At 43.6% G+C, this 20,122-nt stretch overlaps 1 protein-coding gene across 2 annotated transcripts in view; it reads right to left on the bottom strand.

Annotated features, from left to right (window-relative positions):
* Positions 1-20,122, bottom strand: part of NRBP1 (nuclear receptor binding protein 1) — a 407,435-nt gene that overhangs the window by 281,005 nt on the left and 106,308 nt on the right. For both annotated transcript variants that reach the window (XM_053709396.1, XM_053709398.1), the window contains exon 7: positions 3,433-3,527. In XM_053709396.1, the coding sequence (XP_053565371.1) occupies positions 3,433-3,527 (95 nt within the window). The remainder of the gene's footprint in view (positions 1-3,432; positions 3,528-20,122) is intronic.

Below are 20,122 nucleotides of genomic sequence, written 5' to 3'. Positions count from 1 at the left end.
CAGCTACTGCCCCATATAACAGTGCCCCCCCACCGGCGACAGCTACTGTCCCATATAGCAATGCCCCCCCCCACTGGTGACAGCTACTGCGCCATGTAGCAGTGCCCCCCACCAGCAACAGCTACTGACCCATGTAGCAGTGCCCCCCCACCAGCAACTGCTACAGCCCCATATAGCTGTGCCCCCCCCACCCCACTGGTGAAAGCTACTGCCCCAATAAACAGTGCCCCCCCCCACCGGCAACAGCTACTGTCCCATATAGCAGTGCCCCCCCCCACCGGCGACAGCTACTGGCCCATATAGCAGTGCCCCCCCACCAGAAACAGTTACTGCCCCATATATTAGTGCCCCCCCACCAAAAACAGCTACTGCCCCATACAGCAGTGCGCCCCCCCACCGGCGACAGCTACTGGCCCATATAGCAGTGCCCCCCACCAGAAACAGCTACTGCCCCATATATTAGTACCCCCCCCACCAGAAACAGCTACTGCCCCATATAGCAGTGCCCCCCCCCCCCCACCGGCGACAGCTACTGGCCCATATAGCAGTGCCCCCCCCCCCCCCACCGGCGACAGCTACTCGCCTATATAGCAGTGCCCCCCCCCCCCCACCGGCGACAGCTACTGGCCCATATAGCAGTGCCCCCCCACCAGCGATAGCTACTGGTCCAAATAGGAGTGCCCCCCACCGGTGACAGCTATTGCCCCATGTAGCAGTGCCTCCCCCCACCGGCGACAGCTACTGGCCCATATAGCAGTGCCCCCCCCACCAGCGATAGCTACTGGCCCAAATAGGAGTGCCCCCCACCGGTGACAGCTATTGCCCCATGTAGTAGTGCCTCCCCCCCACCGGCGACAGCTACTGGCCCATATAGCAGTGCCCCCACCGGTGACAGCTATTGCCTCATTTAGCAGTGCCGCCCCCCCCCCCCACCGGTGAAAGCTATTGCCCCATAGCAGTGCCCCCCCCCCCCACTGGCAACAACTACTGCCCCATGTAGCAGTGCCCCCCCACCAGCGACAACAACTGCCCCATATAGCAGTGCAACGCACCACTAGAAATGGCTACTTCCCCGTATAGCAGTGCCATCCCCACCAATAGCGGCTACTGTCCCAAATAGCTGTGCGCGCCCCCCTACACCAATAACAGCTACTGCCCCACACAGTTATGTTCCTGGTATGTGCTAGAGCCCCATAAAGCCGAGTCTCCAGCAAAAGTTAGAGCCCCATACAGCCGAGTCTCCGATGACAGCTACAGCCCCGTATAGCCGAGCCTCCGGCAACATCAAGAGCCCCGTATAGCCGAGCCTCCGGCAACATCAAGAGCCCCGTATAGCCAAGCCTCCAGCAACAGCAATAGCCCTGTATCACAAGCCCCCAGCAACAGCAAGAGCCTCGTATAGCCAAGCCTAAGGCAACAGCAAGAGCCCTGTATAGCCGAGCCTCCCGCAACAGCAAGAGTCCCGTATAACAAGCCCCCAGCAACAGCAAGCCCGTATAGCCGAGCCTCCCGCAAAAACAGACCCGTATAGCTGAGCCTCCTGCAAAAGCAAGAGTCCCGTATAGCCGAGTTTCCAGCAACAGCAAGAGCTCCATATAGCCGAGCCCCCCGCAACAGCAAGAACCCCGTATAGCTGAGCTCCCGGCAACAGCAAGAGCCTCGTATAGCCAAGAGCCCCGTATAGCCGAGCTCCCGGCAACAGCAAGAGCCCCGTATAGCCGAGCCCCCGGCAACAGCAAGAGCCCCGTATAGCCAAGCCTCCGGCAACAGCAAGATCCCCATATCGCAAGCCCCCGGCAACAGCAAGATCCCCGTATAGCCAAGTCTCCGGCAACATCAAGAGCCCTGTATAGCCAAGCCTCCAGCAACAGCAAGAGCCCTGTATCACAAGAACCCATCAACAGCAAGAGCCCAGTATCACAAGAACCCATCAACATCAAGAGCCCCGTATAGCCGAGGCTCCAGCAACATCAAGACCCCCGTATAGCCGAGCCTCCAGCAAGAGCCCTGTATAACAAGCCCCGGCAACAGCAAGATCCCTGTATAGCCGAGCCTCACGCAACATCAAGATCCCTGCATATCCGAGCCTCCCGCAACATCAAGATCAAGATCCCCATATACCCAAGCCTCCACAAGCCCCCGGCAACAGCAAGAGACCCGTATAGCCAAGAGCCCCGTATAGCCGAGCTCCCGGCAACAGCAAGAGCCCCGTATAGCCAAGAGCCCCGTATAGCCGAGCTCCCGGCAACAGCAAGAGCCCCGTATTGCAGAGCCCCCGGCAAAAGCAAGAGCCCCGTATAGCCGAGCCCCCCGCAACAGCAAGAGCCCCGTATAGCCGAGCCCCCCGCAACAGCAAGAGCCTCGTATAGCCGAGCCCCCCGCAACAGCAAGAGCCTCGTATAGCCGAGCCCCCTGCAACAGCAAGAGCCTCGTATAGCCGAGCCCCGGCAACAGCAAGAGCCCCGTATAGCCGAGCCCCACGCAACAGCAAAAGCCCCGTATAGCTGAGCCCCCCGCAACAGTAAGAGCCCCGTATACCCGAGCCTCCAGCTACAGCAAGAGCCCCATATAGCCGAGCCCCTGGAGACAGCAGTAGTCGTACGTAGTTAAGCTCCCAAAACTGCCAAGAACCCTATAGACTTTGCCTTTGGTAATACTTAAAGGGACAGTCAAGTCCAAAAAAAACTTTCAGGATTCAAATAGGGCATGTAAATTTAAACAAACTTTCCAATTTACTTTTATCAACCAATTTTGCTTTGTTCTCTTGGTATTCTTAGTTGAAAGCTAAACCTAGGAGGTTCATATGCTAATTTCTTAGACCGTTAGTTAATGTGTTTCATATAGATAACATTGAGCTCATGCATGTGAATTTACCGAGGAACTGATTGGCTAAAATGCAAGTCTGTCAAAAGAACTGAAATAAGGGGGCAGTCTGCAGATACAAGGTAATCACAGAGGTAAAAAGTATATTAATATAAGCCTGTTGGTTGTGCAAAACTGGGGAATGGATAATTAAGGATTTATCTATCTTTTAAAACAACAAAAATTCTGGTGTTGACTGTCCCTTTAAGCCTTTAACAGCTTGATGTATAGAGCCATCAGCGACAGCGAGAATGCTGCATGCTCTATTACCCAGCGATAGCTCGAATACTGTAAACCCAAAAGCCCCAGGTAAACTCCCTACATTATTAAGAGTGCTCAGAACCTGAACAACCATTTGATCTCTATATGTGAGCCCACCTTAATGGCTAGTAACAAGTAAATCCATTGTCATTTTTACCATAAAGCCCCCTGCTCAGTCTGCTGCCCACCTCATACATTGTATGGAGCTAACTCAGCACCGTGACAAAAAGCATAGGTAAAGCCCTTTGTGTAGACCCTAGGCGCAGTGAGGTGGAACCCATGTGACTGTGGCTTCTGTCTCTCCCTTACCAGATCCAATCTTGATCAGCCCATTGTGTTGGATAAAAATGGTGTCACAGGTGAGGTTGCCATGGATGATGGGTGGATCGCACGAGTGTAAATAGCTGTGGAGAAATACAGGGAACAAGTTAAGGCTTAGATTTATTCATTTGTTTCATAGTTCAGTACAGCTAGGTGCTTCGCTTCATGCTACTTAAAGGGACAGTCTACACCAGAATTGTTATTGATAGCACCTTTACTACCCATTCCCCAGGTTAGCACAACCAACCTTGTTATATTAATTTACTTTATAACATTTAAACCTCATTACATTTTGAAGCCACTAGAGGCAGCCTCTTATCACATGCTTTTTTATTTGCTTTTCACAACAGGAGACTGCTAGTTCATGTGGGCCATATAAATAACAGTGGAGTTATGGCAGACACTGCACTAATTGGATAAAATGCAAGTCAATAGTCATGTGATCAGGGGCTGTCAGAAGAGGCTTAGATACAAGGTAATCACAGAGGTAAAACGTGTATTATTATAACAGTGTTTACTGTGCAAAAACTGGGGAATGGGTAAAATATCTTTTAAACAAACATTTTTTGAGTTGACTGTCCCTTTAAGGAGAAACTGCCTACTAGTTTGTGGGACCAAGTCAGTGTGGTGTTAAATACATTCAGGCTACACCATATAAATAAAGAGTTTACTTCCCCTAAATGTATTTTCAGCTATATCTCTAGAGTTCCTTAATATCTTGCTTAGATAGCTCCTTCTCTCTTGCTTCCATGTATTTCCCCTCTCTCCTAAAGCAGCAAACTGTTCAGTCACCATTTGTGATTTACAGGCACAGGCTAGAAAAAATTCAACTTTCATGATTTAGATAGGGCATGTGATTTTAAACAACTTTCTAATTTTATTTTATTATCAAAATTTGCCTTTTTCTATTGGTATTCGTTGTTGAAAGCTAAATCTAAGTAGGTTCATATGCAAATTTCTAAGCCTTTAAAGGCTGCCTCTTGTCTCAGTGCATTTTGACAGTTTTTTTTCACAGCTAGAGGGAGTTAGTTCATGTGTTTCATATAGATAACATTGTCCTCATGCCCGTGGAGTTACCTAGGAGTCGGCACTGATTGGCTAAAATGCAAGTCTGTCAAAAGAACTGAAATGAGGGGGCAGTCTGCAGAGGCTTTGATACAAGGTAATCACAGAGGTAAAAAACATAATTTATGCTTACCAGATAAATTCCTTTCCTTCCGGATAGGGAGAGTCCACGGCTTCATTCCTTACTGTTGAGAAATACAACACCTGGCCACCAGGAGGAGGCAAAGACACCCCAGCCAAATGATTAAATATCCCACCCACTTACTCATTACCCCAGTCATTCTGCTGATGGAACAAGGAAAGTAGGAGAAACATCAGGGTATAAATAGTGCTAGAAGAAAAAGATAAATATTAGGAAGCCGCCCCTTAGACAAGAAAAAACGGGCGGGCCCGTTTTCCTTTCTAAGATAGGGAGAGTCCACGGCTTCATTCCTTACTGTTGGGAAAATTATACCCAAGCTCTAGAGGACACTGAATGAATAACGGGAGGGAACAAAAAAGAAGATGTGGACCCTATTCTGAGGGCACCACAGCCTGCAAAACTTTTCTCCCGAAAGCTGCTTCAGCCAAAGCAAAAACATCAAACTTGTAAAATTTTGAAAAAGTAGGTAAGGAGGATCAGGTTGCCGCCTTACAAATCTGATCCATAGAGGCCTCGTTCTTAAAGGCCCAAGAGGAAGCCACCGCTCTAGTGGAATGAGCCATTATCCTATCAGGAGGCTGATGTCCTGCTGTCTTGTAAGCTAAGCGGATAACACTCCTCAACCAGAAAGATAGGGAAGTAGTAGTAGCCTACTGCCCCTTACACTTCCCCGAATAGACAACAAATAAAGAGGAAGATTTTCTAAACTCCTTGGTAGCCTGAAGATAAAACTTCAAGGCCTGAACCACATCCAAATTGTGAAGCAACCCTTTCCTTCTAAGAAGGATTAGGATACAAGGAAGGAACAACAATCTCTTGATTGATAATGTGGTCTGACACCACCTTAGGTAGTAATTTAGTGCATCAAACTGCCTTATCTGCATGAAAAACCAGATAAGGGGGCTCACAATGCAAAGCAGAAATCTCAGAAACTCTGCGCTCAGACGCTATAGCCAACAAAAAGATAACCTTCCAAGATAATAATTTAATGTCAACAGAATGCATAGGCTCAAACGGAGCCTGTTGCAAAACACGAAGAATAAGATTAAGGCTCCAAGGTGGAGCCGCAGATCTAAACATAGGTCTGATCCTAATCAGAGCCCTAACAAAGGACTGCATTGGAAGCTCGGCCAGTCTCTTGTGCAGCAAAACCGAAAGGGCCGAAATCTGTCCCCTCAGGGAACTAGCCGACAGACAATTCTCCAGTTCATCCAGGAAAAAAGATAGTATTCTGACAACCTTAACCCTGTGTCAGAAAAAAACCACGCTCTTCACACCAGTATAAGTAGGTCCTATGGTAGAAACGCCTTGTAACTGGTTTACGAGCTTGAATAAGAGTATCAATAACACTCTCAGAGAAACCCCTCTTGGCTAAGACTCAGAGAATCTAGATTTAGATGAACAAATGGACCTTGTATCAGCAGATCCCTGCAACAAGATAATTTCCATGGTGGATATGAGGACATCCCCACCAGATCCGCATACCACGTCCTTCACAGCCACGAAGAAGCAATCAGGATCACTGATGCCCGCTCCTGTTTGATGCCGGCCACTACATGAGGAAGAAGCGGTAAAGGAGGAAAAAGATATACGAGTTTGTACCTCCAGGACACTGCTAGTGCATCTATAAGATCTGCTTGAGGATCCCTCAACCTAGACCCACACCTGGGCAACTTGGCATTGAGACGGGAGGCCATGAGATCTATCTCCAGCGTCCCGTACTCTCTGCATATCTCTGCAAACACCACGGGATGGAGAGACCATTCCCCTGGGTGAAAGAACTGCCTGCAAAGAAAATCTGCTTCCCAGTTGTCCACACCCGGAATGTGGATCGCCGACAGCGAACAGCAGTGTGCCTTCGCCCACTCCAGTACCCGAGATACTTCCTTTATCGCCAGGGAACTTCTCGTTCCCCCCTGACTGTTGATGTAGGCAACCAAGGTTGTTGTCTGATTGGAATCTGATAAACTGGGACAAACCCAGAAGGGGCCAAGCCTTCAAGGCGATGAAGATTGCCGTAGTTCCAATATATTGATCGGAAGGGAGGACTCTTCCTGAGTTCACAGTCCCAATGCCTTTGTGGCACCCCAAACAGCTCCCCATCCGGATAGGCTTGCGTCCGTAGTTACAATCTCCTAGGGTGGTCTTAAGAAGCACGTCCCTCGGGACAGATGATCTGGACAGAGTCTCTCGACCGGCTGTCTAATACAATCTGTTCGGACAGATCTGAATGACCGCCGTTCCGATGTCTCAGCATGTATAGCTGTAGAGGCCTGAGACGGATTCTGGCGAGAGGAATGATGTCCATGCAGGACACCATAAGACCAATCACCTCCATACACTGAGCCACAGAGGGACTCAAGGAGCTCCAGAGGGCAAGACATGTCGAATTTAGCTTGCAATGTCTCTGGTCTGTTAGAAATATCCTCATGGATATAGAGTTTATGATAGTACCCAGGAATTCCACCCTGGTATTTGGGATAAGAGAACTCTTTTCCAAGTTTATCTTCCATCCATATGACCGAAGAATTAGAAGAGACTCAAGAGTGTTCTTCCGCAAGACGAAAGGATGGTGCCTGCACCAGAATATCGTCCAAGTACAGTGCTACTCGATCCCCTGGGTTCTGGCAACGGCTAGAAGGGCCCCCAGAACCTTTGTAAAGATTCTTGGAGCAGTAGCTAGACCAAACGGAAGTGCAATGAACTGGAAGTGCTGATCCAGGAAAGCAAACTTCAGAAACTGAAAATGTTCCCTGTGTATTGGAACATGAAAGTATGCATCCTTCAGATCTACGGCAGTCATAAGCTGTTCTTCCTGAACTAGAGGAAGAATGGACCGTATTGTCTCCATCTTGAAAGAAGGAACACTGACAAACTAAACTTGTTAAAGCACTTTAGGTCCAGAATTGGGCGGAAAGTTCCCTCCTTCTTTGGGACCACAAAAAGGTTTGAATAAAACTGCAAACCCCTTCCTTCGATAGGCACCGGGACAGTAACTCCTAAGGAGGATAGATCCCGAACGCACCCTAGAAAAGCATCCCTCTTTTCTGGTCTGGTAGACAGGTTCGAGAGTAGGAATCTGCCCTTGGGCAGATGAGATTTGAAACCTATCTTGTATCCCAGAGATACGACCTCCAGGAGCCACGGATCCTGCACGACACGGAATCAAGTATCTGAAAAAAAGAGAAAAAGTCTGCTCCCTACACGATGCGATCTTGGATTGGGGGCCGCCCGTCATGCAGATTTGTTTTCTGCAGGCTTCTTGTTCTGCTTGGATTTATTCCAGGACTGAGCCGTCTTCCAAGTACTCTTGGGTTGATCGGGCTTGGAGGAGGATTGTTGTCATTGGGATTTGTCAGAACGAAAGGAAAGAAATTAGAATATTGCAGTCCCTTAGACCACTTGTTCTTCTTATCTTGTGGTAGGAAGGCACCCTTGCCTCCGGAAACTATAGAAATAATGGAGTCCAGGTCTGGACCAATAAAATATTACCCTTGAAGGGAAGAAAAAGGAGTCTGGACTTAGAAGTCATATCCGCAGACCACGATTTCAACCAGAGCGCACGGCAGGCTAGGACCACAAAGCCAGGGGCCTTTTCATTTAGACGAATACTTTGCATGTTCGCATCACAGATAAAGGAATTAGCAATTCTCAGAGTTATAATTCTGTCTTGAATATTCTCAAGGGGAGACTCCACCTCAATGAGTTCTGACAAGGAGTCGTACCAGTAGGTAGTCACTCCGGCAACTGCAGCCGCCGATTGAGACAAAAAAAACCTGTATGTTGAAACATCTTTCTCAGAAAGGTTTCCATTTTCTTATTCATCGGCTCTCTGAATGAAGAACTATTCTCAAGAAGTATAGTAGTACGTTTAGCAAGCGTAGAGATAGCACCATACACCTTAGGAATGGAGCACCACAAATCCAGTTGAAAGTCCAGGACCGGGAACAACTTTTTAAAAGTAGACGAGGGGAAGAAGGAAGAACCAATTCTTTCTCATTCACACCATTTTAACCGGCACAGGAAAAGTCAAAATAACTTTCCTGTCTTTGTAAACTCTGTCTAATTTAGGTAACATAGGTTCTTCAGGCAGCGCAGCCTCTGAAACCTCTAACGTAGACAGAACCTCCTTTAATAAAAAAATGCAAGTGCTCAATTTTAAATCTAAAGGACGGTTCTTCCGCAGCAGGAGGCTTAGAAGCTATGGACTCCGACCCAGAAAGTTCACCCTCGGAAGCTACAGAGGTTAACTCCTCATCGGATAACTGGGACATGATAGCTAAATCCGATAAATATTTAGATGACTCCGAGATAGGAGAGCTATGTTTAACCTTTCTCTTGCGTTTGTTAGAGCGAGGTAATGCACTGAGGGCCGCAGACACCGCCATTTGTAACAGCACGGCAAAGTCTACAGGAAAAAGGCCCCCTTTGGAAGGAGGATTAGATGTGCTATGGGGAACTGCATGTGAAGTGGATAATGTAGCAAGGGTAGTAATCTCACAGGACGCTGAGTCCTGAGAGGTAGATGGCTCAGAGGGACTAAGAGCCTTAGCAGGCTTGTCTCCTTAGACTTTATAAAGGTGTTAAGGCATCTGGAACATAATTGAGTGGGCGGGAAAACCACGGCCTCCTCACAATATAAACAGATATGATTTAGTATAGATGGAGTACCTTCTAACATGACAGAGTCCTCCAAAGCTCAGGTTATATCCACAGAAGGACACAAATTAAAAACGTTTTTTGTTTTGTTTTTTATGTTCACCATGGCTGGGGCACTCACCACCTCCTAGACCCAGACAGTAAACAGAGAAACTCTCTCCTCAGGTTCAAGTCTGAGCCGGAATGGAGGGAATGAACATAGATGTTATTACAAGTAGAGCAAGTAATAGGAGCTGTGCAACACTTTCAAAAATGAAAGTGAAACTTAAAAGTGAAACCTGCTTCTTCCAGCCAAAAACACACAGTCTATCAGTCCAGGGAAAAAAATCACACAAAGCAGCATGTAAATAATTAACCCCAACTGTTCAATTAACCCCCTTCAGAGGATATTAACCCTGGATCCTATCAAGGTATAAAAGGAGCCACACTGTGACCCTGTTATAGCGTTTTATGTGTAAAAATTGAAACAATCTTACCTCCAGGATCCATGCTGTGGAACAGAACACAGCCTCTCAAGTGTGACAGTCTTATAGCAGCGCTCCTGACATGGACTTGAGTGAAAGAAAGCAGGCAGTGAAACTCGTCAACACTGATTGCTTAGGAGCTGTTAGCAGTAGTCTGGTTGGTTTCACAGAAAAACTTTCCCTGCAGCTCCAGACTCTAACTTTCATCAATGCTCTCACTGAGAGGTTGACATGACTACTTAAAACTCCAGTCCTATCTCGAAGGGCAGATACCATTTTTCAGGACTCTCTGAATCTTCTGACACTTCTCTGCCACCTCCTATGATGAAAGGCAAAGAATGACTAGGGTAATGAGGAAGTGGGTGGGATATTTAAGCCTTTGGCTGGGGTGTCTTTGCCTCCTCCTGGTGGCCAGGTGTTGTATTTCCCAACAGTAAGGAATTAAGCCGTGTACTCTCCCTATCTTAGGAAGGAAAGTATATTTATATAACTGTGTTGTGCAAATCTGGGGAATGGGTAATAAAGGGATTATCTATCTTGTAATTTGTTTTAAATTGAGTTTTCTTTGATATCCATCTCCACCTAATGATTTTCCTGCCAATAAGAATAGACATAATTATAGCACCTCTTTGGCCTCTATTTGTTGCTGGGAGACCCAAGAATAGTACAAAAGACCTTTGTAGGGAACTGAAATTTTCAGACATCTTGAGAACCATAACCATATCCCTGAGGAAGATCTACAAATAATGCAGCATATTTGGCTCGGGAAAACTGAACTAGACCATTTAGCAATAATCTTAGGGGCCAGGAGGGCTCTATGAAAAACCTTAATTTGTTACAATAGTAGTTGTCCTAATTTCTTTAAAGGGACAGTCTACACCTTAGTCATCTTAAAGTCTTACCTTAGACTAATCAGCAAACAGCCTCATGCAGCTCTTTCTATATCATGCAGCAGGAACGGTAAAAAGTCATTTTAAAATGAATATTGTTTCCGGACATTTTGAAACGGTTGCCAAGTTCCGCCCACTGATGACATCATGATCTGGGCTGCATCTAGGCACTCTGCTGAATAACACTGATAGTCTGTTGTATCCAACTAGTGAGCCTTTTGTGATTAGATGTGATATGCAACCCAGATCATGATGTCATCAGTGGACGGAGCTTGGTAGCCATTTTAAAGTGACCACAAAACAATATATTTATTTTAATGTATCCCTCTAAGTAAAATGTATCTATTAAGTTATTTGTCACTGATAAATGAAAGAAGCTTGAGTGGTTTCATGCAGCACTAATATTTATAAAGTTACCCATAAATCCAGCATTATTTAATGCAGTTTTTATACAATTCCATTCTGTCTAAAGCTTTTTCGGCATCAATAGATCAAGAAGGCTTCATCTAAGGCAGTGTTTCCTAACCGCGGTCCTCAAGTACCCTCAACAGTCCTGTTTTCATTCTAGCTGAACTAGAACACAGGTGAAATAATCAGCTGATGGGTGAGAGCAGATTAGTAACCATGGTTACTGATCTGCTGATTACTTCACCTGTGCACTGACCTATAAGAGCCCTTATTTGCTTCTATTACCTTCTTTCAATCCCCCAGTAGTTAACCATTAAAGAAACTAATACATCTACAATTTCTAGCATTAGATCTTAGATCTAAGCCTGAGGAAACAGTTGTTACTATGAAACGCGCCGTTATGCTTCATACGTTGTGTTTTATCTAATAAACACTTTCTAACCATATCCCTACCTTGGAATTTTTATTGAGCTGTTTAGCTTTTAATTAAGCACAACAGCATTGGACTCGATCCCCAGTTGCTGAGTCAGTCATTCTACAACGCTCCAGGGACCGGAGGCGAGTTAGCCGGATGACTCTAGAAGGATCCGGTCTGCCTTATTTGCACATATAGTGCTCTGCTAAATGTGAGTACATTTCATTTGTCGCCATTTATGGCTCAGTCTGGCAGTTATACACTATGAGGCGCCTTCTCTGATTTTTTCTATAGTCCTATATTGATCTGCTGATATCCTGTTACGGAAAATAAGGGACAAACATTGTAAAATTACTGGTAATTAAGCTATGGATAAAAAGAACACTATTCAGAAGGGAAACAATAATAAAAATAAACAGATAAATCTAAGAGTATATAACCTATTTAAGGAAGGAGGGGAAGGATTAATCTACATCATATCTTTTGTTTATACCTTTCAGATGTCTGGTTTCCAAACTAACAATCCAATAAGCCTCTCTTTTTAACAATTTGGCTATTCTATCCCCTCTTCTTATATCCTTTATTTTCTCTATACCCACAAATGTAAACTTTTTTTTATATTGGCTCCATGTGAACCAAAGTGTTTTGCTACTGGAGTCTGGGTTATTTTTTTTCTTTTAGTGGGCGTGACGTGATGCAGGCAGCAGTGTTGGCACGTAATGAGGTTCAAATTCTGTGGTACAATCTATTCTACTCTTAATTGTGTAGGTTTTTCCTCTAAATTCACTTGTTTTATTGGTTTAAGTACAGCTTTTACATGTGTGGTCATTACATTAGTCTGTTATAAAGATCTTTAGCCATTTGTGTTTTACACACTAGGCGCTCACATATATCCATTTTATCTTCTCCATTACATTAGTCTACCAATTTGCAGAGGAACATTGTTTGTTAGAGAAATTATGTTTGACTTTGTCTCCTATGGTGAGAGCTTTTTTTCCTACACATTTACTACTCTTTTTTGCTATTTTAAAGTGAATAAAACTGACGATAACTGCCCCACGGCATCGTAATATTTTATATTTATGTATTTTTAGCTTTTTACCCCTCCGCCGATAAGCGCAGCTCTCCCGTCCCTCATATTGTCTAATTTATTGACAAATGACGATTTTTAAAAGAACTAATCCACAAACAAAGAAGACTGACGAAAGTCCTTAGACGCCTGCAGGTAAAACTTTAAAGCACGGACCATGTCCAAATTGTGCAGAAGTCTTTCCTTCTGAGAAGAAGGATTAGGACACAAGGAAGGAACAACAATCTCCTGATTAATGTTCCGATCAGAAACAACCTTAGGAAGAAATCCCAATTTAGTACATAAAACTACCTTATCTGAATGGAAAATAAAATAAGGAGACTCATACTGTAATGCCGAGAGCTCTGACACTCTCCGAGCAGAAGAAATGGCAACAAGAAATAAAACTTTCCACGATAACAACTTAATATCTAAGGAATGCATAGGCTCAAACGGAGCCCCTTGAAGAACTTTGAGAACTAAATTAAGACTCCATGGAGGAGTAACTAGTTTGAACACAGGCCTGATCCTGACCAAGGCCTGACAGAATGATTGTACATCTGGAACATCCGCCAGACGTTTGTGTAACAAAATAGATAAGGCAGAGATTTGACCCTTTAGTGAACTCGTCGATAAACCTTTCTCCAAATCCTCTTGGAGAAAGGACAAAATTCTAGGAATCCTAACTCTACTCCATGAGTAGCCCTTGGATTCACATCAATAGAGATATTTACGCCAAATCTTATGGTAAATCCTTCTAGTAACAGGCTTACGAGCCTGAATCATGGTCTCTAAGACAGAGTCAGAAAATCCCCACTTGGATAAAATTAAGCGTTCAATCTCCAAGCAGTCAGTTTCAGAGAAACTAGATTTAGGTGAAGGAAGGGCCCCTGAATCAGAAGGTCCTTCCTCAAGGGAAGTCTCCAAGGTGGTAGAGATGTCATCTCCACCAGATCTGCATACCAAATCCTGCAAGGCCAGGCCGGTGCTATGAGGATCACTGAGGCCCTTTACTGTTTGATTCGAGCAATTACTTGAGGAAGAAGAGCAAATGGAGGAAACAGGTATGCTAGATTAAAGGGGCCGCCAGAGCATCTATCAGTTCCGCCTGGGGGTCCCTGGATCTCGACCTGTATCTCGGGAGCTTGGCATTCTGTCACGATGCCATGAGATCTAATTCCGGCTGACCCCACTTGAGAATCAGGTTGGAGAACACTTCCGGATGGAGTTCCCACCCCCCCCCCCCCCCGGATGAAAGGTCTGCCTGCTCAGGAAATCCGCCTCCCAGTTGTCCACCCCCGGGATGTGGATCGCCGACAGGCAGCAAGAACGTACCTCCGCCCACTGAATTATTTTGGATACCTCTGTCATCGCCAAGGAACTCCTCGTTCCTCCCTGATGATTTATGTAAGCCACTGACGTTATGTTGTCCGACTGGAACCTGATAAACTGTACCGAGGCTAACTGGGGCCAGGCCAGAAGAGCATTGTAGATCGCTCTTAGTTCCAGAATGTTTATGGGTAGAACAGACTCCGACCGAGTCCATGTTCCCTGAGCCTTTAGAGAGCCCCAGACTGCTCCCCACCCTAGAAGGCTAGCATCTGTTGTCACAAGACCCAAGATGATCTGCAAAAGCAGGTTCCCTGGGAGAGATGATCCAGAGACAACCACCATTGAAGAGAATCCCTTGTCTCCTGCTCCAGAAGTAATCGAGGAGACAAGTCTGCATAATCTCCGTTCCATTGCCTCAGCATGTTCAACTGTAGAGGTCTGAGATGGAAGCGAGCAAACAGGATGATGTCCATTGTCGCCACCATCAGCCCGATTAACTCCATGCACTGAGCCACTGATGGCCGAGGAGTGGACTGAAGGAATAGACAAGTATCGATAATCTTTAATTTCCTGACTTCTGTCAGAAAAATCTTCATAGACAGGGAGTCTATTATGGTTCCTAAGAAAGTTACCTTTGTATTTGGAACTAAGGAACTCTTTTCTAAATTTACCTTACACCCATGAGATCGTAGGAAGGACAACACCAAGTCTGTGTGGGATCTTGCTAGCTGAAAGGATGGCGTCTGGACTAGAATGTCATCCAGATAAGGCGCCACTGCAATGCTGTGTGATCGAAGCACTGCCAACAGAGATCCCAGAACTTGGGAACCACGAACAGATTGGAATAAAACCCCAGACCCTGTACCTGAACTGGAACGGGAACAATCACTGCCAGGGCGGAAAGGTCTCCTACGCAGTGTAAGAATGCCTCTCTCTTTGTCTGGTCTGCAGATAATCTTGAAAGTAGAAATCTTCCTCTGGGAGGAAAAACTTTGAACTCCAGTTTGTATCCCTGAGACACTATTTCTATTGCCCAGGGATCCTGAACATCCCAAAACCCAAGCTTCAACGAAGAAGGAAAGTCTGCCCCTTACCAGATCCGGTCCCAGATTGGGGGCATGCCCTTGATGCTGTCTTGGAATCACTAACAGGCTTCTTAGATTGCTTTCCCTTATTCCAAGACTGGTTGGGTCTCCATGCAGGCTTAGATTGTTCCTGCTTAGAGGAGGAAGAGGAAGAATTTCCCTTGAAATTTCGTAACGAAAATGACTCTGTCGTCCTTTTTGTTTGTCTCTCTTAACTTGAGGAAGAAGATTACCCTTACCTCCCGTGATATCAGAGATAATTTCCTTCAGGTAAGGTCCAAACAAGGTCTTCCCCTTGTAAGGAATAGCTAGAAGCTTAGACTTAGATGACACATCCACAGACCAAGGTTCTAACCATAAGGCTCTGCAAGCTAGAATAGAGAAACTCGAGACCTTAGCTCCCAAATTGATAACTTGAAGGGAAGCAGCCGAAATAAAGGCATTAGCTAGTTTAAGAGCTTTTATCCTATCTTGGATCTCATCCAAAGAAGTTTCTGTCCTGAGGGCCTCAGACAGTGCATCAAACCAATACGCCGCCGCACTAGTGACGGTGACAATGCACACAGCCGGTTGCCACTGCAGACCCTGGTGTACATAAATCTTCTTGAGTAAACCCTCTAACTTCTTATACATAGGATCTTTGAAAACACAACTATCCTCTATGGGAATAGTAGTTCTCTTAGCTAAGGTGGAAACGGACCCTTCTACCTTAGGGACAGTTTGCCAAGCCTCTTTGACCGAATCGGCTATTGGAAACATTTTCTTAAAAATAGGAGAAAAAGGAATGCCCGGTCTCTCCCACTCCTTAGCAATGATTTCAGTAGCTCTTTTAGGAACTGGAAATACATCTGTGTAGGAAGGAACCTCAAAATATCTGTCCAGTTTACTAGACTTCTGAGGGACAACCACAACTGTGGAGTCACTGTCGTCCAAGGTAACTAAAACCTCCCTGAGTAACAGACAAAGGTGTTCAAGTTTAAATCTGAAAGATACAACCTCCGAGTCCATCAGAGGTAATAGACTCTCTGAATTTGAAATTTCCCCTTTAGAAGCTATGGCGGTACCTTCCTCTTCAGGTCGTTGGGAGGATACCTCCGAAATTGCAACAATTGCATCAGAAACCTCGCTTCCTGAATGTCTGGCTTTCCTCTTACGTTTGCCCTGCAACATTGGAAAAGCAGACAGCATCAGAAATAGTAGAAGACATGAGAGAAGCTATGTCTTCTAACAAAACCCCAGAAGGGTCTATAGATGATGCGCAGGGCACTGCTTGTGAGGGCGGTAAAATTTGGGAGAAAGCTGCGGCATTTGGGGAGAAAGCTGCGGCATATATTGACCCTCATTATTAGACTCTTGGACAACATCCGCCTTAGAGGAGACTGGCTCTGAAAAAATATTTTCCTTATAATTCAAAGTCCTTTCAATACATGAGGGACAGAAAGGGATTGGTGGTTCCACATTGGCGTCAAAACATAAGGAGCAGGTGACATCTTGCAAGTCCCCTTGGTCCATGCATGTTCACAATTTGCCAAATAGTAAATACATTTTTTAAAATGTATTTGCCAATATTAATTATAAAAAACTGCTACTGTCTCTTTAAATTCAAAACAGTTTCTTTTTTACTGAAAACCGTTCAGTTTCAAACAACGATTAATAAAAAAATTACCCTCTGCACCTCAGCACTCTGCTGAAGTACTCCTACCTGACTGAAGATCAGTCAAATTTCCCCTCTCTTCAGCTCCAGACGATCCGTTTTAGTAGTGCCTTGTTTGAATCACCAAACAACGATACACTGCTGAAAAAAGGAAATACTGTCTCTGTACTAGCAACGCACGATTACTTTCACCATGCGACTCTAGAACAGACCCAACAAATCCTTCCTGATGTCGCTCTATTCCCTCAGCCTCTCAGAACTGAAGCGCAACTAAAGTGTTGTGCAAAACAGGAAGGACCGCCCATCGTGGGCGTAAACCTATGCCGAGCTCGCCCTAGATAGAGAATAGTGAAACCACCAGAGCCATAACGTAACATGTTTGTTTTTCAGTTTTACTCAAGCCCCAGTGCCTGCCAAGTAACGCTGCCCAAATACTTTCCCTTCAGGAAAGATTGTAATGTCCCAACATAAACAGCTACCTTCCCTTCAGAGCCCCTTATGTTCAGTGTGTGCTTACTGTTATTCTGAGTCTCCTTGTGCCCCAGAAATTTAAAGTAGCACTTACCTTAGCTTCTGCCTGGCAGCAAGGCAGCTCTCAGGTTTGAGAGGTCCTCTCCCTCACATCAACCTGAGGAGAATAAAATGCTGAGTAAATGATTACCTCAGACTGAAGGATATAGGGCAGCAAGAAAACATGGGAGGCGCAGTGAGAATTATGTCCCACAAGTTCTCATTGCTCTAAAGCCACCAAGGCTCTACTGAAGAGACTGATATGGACTACAGCTACACCCTAGAACAAAGCAGCACAATCTTGCACTACTTTAAAATAATAAACTCTTGATTGAATAATCTATACTAACACCTCACTTTACCTCTTCCTATCACTAACGTAGGCAAAGAGAATGACTGGGGTGGGAGGGAAGGGAGGAGCTATATATACAGCTCTGCTGTGATGCTCGTTGCCTCCTCCTGCTGACCAGGAGGTGAATATCCCATTAGTAATTAAGATGATCCGTGGACTCATCGTGTCTTAAAAAAGAAGGCTAAAAATTTACATAAATACATAAATATAAAATATTTTATGAATTAAACCCGGGCTAATTTTTTAAAAGTATTTCCAATGCCGTGGGACAGTAATCGTACGTTTACATTCACTTTAAGTTGTTGATCAACATGTAACATTGGAAAATATTTCTTGACTTTGTTGAAAATATTGTAATATGGTCTACTATACTGTGCAGATGCTTTTTTTTTTTTTTTTTTAACTAATAAGACATTTTATCCTCATTATCCTGAAAGTACTAATAATAAATTGTATCCTAATTATCCTGAGAGTACTAATAATATATTTTATCATCATTACAACCCTGACTAATAATACATTTTATCCTCATTACCCTGAGAGTACTAATACATTTTATCCTCATTACCCTGAGAGTACTAATAATACATTTTATCCTCATTACCCTGAGAGTACTAATAATACATTTTATCCTCATTACCCTGAGAGTACTAATAATACATTTTATCCTCATTACCCTGAGAGTACTAAGAATACATTTTATCCTCATTACCCTGAGAGTACTAATAATACATTTTATCATCATTACCCTGAGAGTACTAATAATACATTTTATTCTCATTACCCTGAGAGTACAAATAATACATTTTATCATCATTATCCTGAGGGTACTAATAATACATTTTATCATCATTATCCTGAGGGTACTAATAATACATTTTATCCTCATTACCCTGAGAGTACTAATAATACATTTTATCCTCATTACCCTGAGAGTACTAATAATACATTTTACCATCATTACAACACTCAGAGTACTAATACATTTATAAGCAAAAGAGAGGGACCAACGGCACTACTTATTTAGTTGAACCACCTCTGTGTAGGATCTGTTTTTAATTGAGGATGCTTGTACAGTCAAGTATTCATCTAGATCTTGGTGCTAGCGTATTAGAACGACTAAAATTGTTGAGAGCAAGAAGAGACTTGCTCTGAGAAGAATACACTTATAGCACTTATAGCACTCTGGGTGGTAATTTATAAATACATATGATTAATCAAAACATATATTTTGAACTCGTGGAAAAATTATTTTAAAATTACTCTTAAGTATCCTCCGTCAAATCTATTTATAGATACTGCAATAACAGTAAATCTTTAGGGTGTATATACATGTAAGTATTAACACTCGTTCAGTTTCAGTAAATAGTTGCAATATAGCTATATATATCTATATATAGATATATAGATATATATATATATATATATATATATGATCAAAAATCGCAGAGATTGAATATATTGTAGGTTTGTCAACAGTAAGTTAGTTTTACTCGGAACTTCTTGATATGAGGTTAGATACTATATGTTAATCTCATACATATTGTTGTATATTCGAACCAAATGGAATAGTATTGGTACACACTATAATCGCGTTATAATGTTCGACTATAGAATACCAGCTCTTATTGTCATACCCACACGTCAGCTCAAAGTTAATATTAATGTATTTATTTGATCAAACTTTGAGCATTTGACTATTTAAATTGTATGTTCTGTTCGAACATTTGCTTGGCATTGGTATCGCACCTGCATACCCACTTGTTAGCTTAAAGTTAATACTAGTGTATTTATTAGATCAAACTTTGAGTATGTTCCATGTGTTTCAGTTGTTTGTATGTTCAAACATTTGCTTGGCATTAACATCACGCCTGCATATTGGCTTTGATCTAATATTAGTCTTTGGTACTTCGGACACAAGTATATATTTTTAACCCTTTTATGTACAGAATTATGAGTTCCTACTCTTAATATTTATGTATTTGGGTTATTTGTTGGATTCCCTGTACATATAATAGTCGTTTATATATGGATTCAAAAATAGTATATGTATCTTACAATTATGTCCGTGTCTACATATGCTTGCTTGACATGTGTCTGTTGACAAATGGATCTTTATTTATGCTTAAATAGAATTATAATAAGAAACCCCATAGTCTCTTCCAAATAAGCGATATGTTGACAGAAACTAAATAGTAACTTATGTCACTCAGAACGTTATATAGAATTCAAATGTAACAATAAAACATTTTAGTGTACTAAGACGTCTGGTAGCATTAGAAACAAACAGAGTAAGACCATTTCGGTAAAGTTTAGATATACATTACCAATCAAACCTGTTCAGTATAATATTCTATCTAACACTGTTTATCTACCAACATTATAACAAGGTTTATATTTTGGATTCTAGTTATGCTCAGAGTTAGACATAACATCAGCTGTGCAGTATATTATGTATCATACATAGTTGAATTGGAGTATCTATAAAGATTAATAATAATGACTACAGTAATTTTGAGGATAGCATAAGGCTGACTAAAAACACAGGAGCACCTAGGACTCCTCACCAAGAGCCTAATCTACCCAACATGTTTCGGCGTGGACCGGCTTTTTCAAGGGATAAACGCGCCGCT

Source organism: Bombina bombina, chromosome 4 (genome assembly GCF_027579735.1).
Source record: "Bombina bombina isolate aBomBom1 chromosome 4, aBomBom1.pri, whole genome shotgun sequence".
Taxonomy (NCBI): domain Eukaryota; kingdom Metazoa; phylum Chordata; class Amphibia; order Anura; family Bombinatoridae; genus Bombina; species Bombina bombina.
Note: the sequence above shows the minus strand (reverse complement) of the source record. Positions and strands in the feature narration are given on the sequence as shown.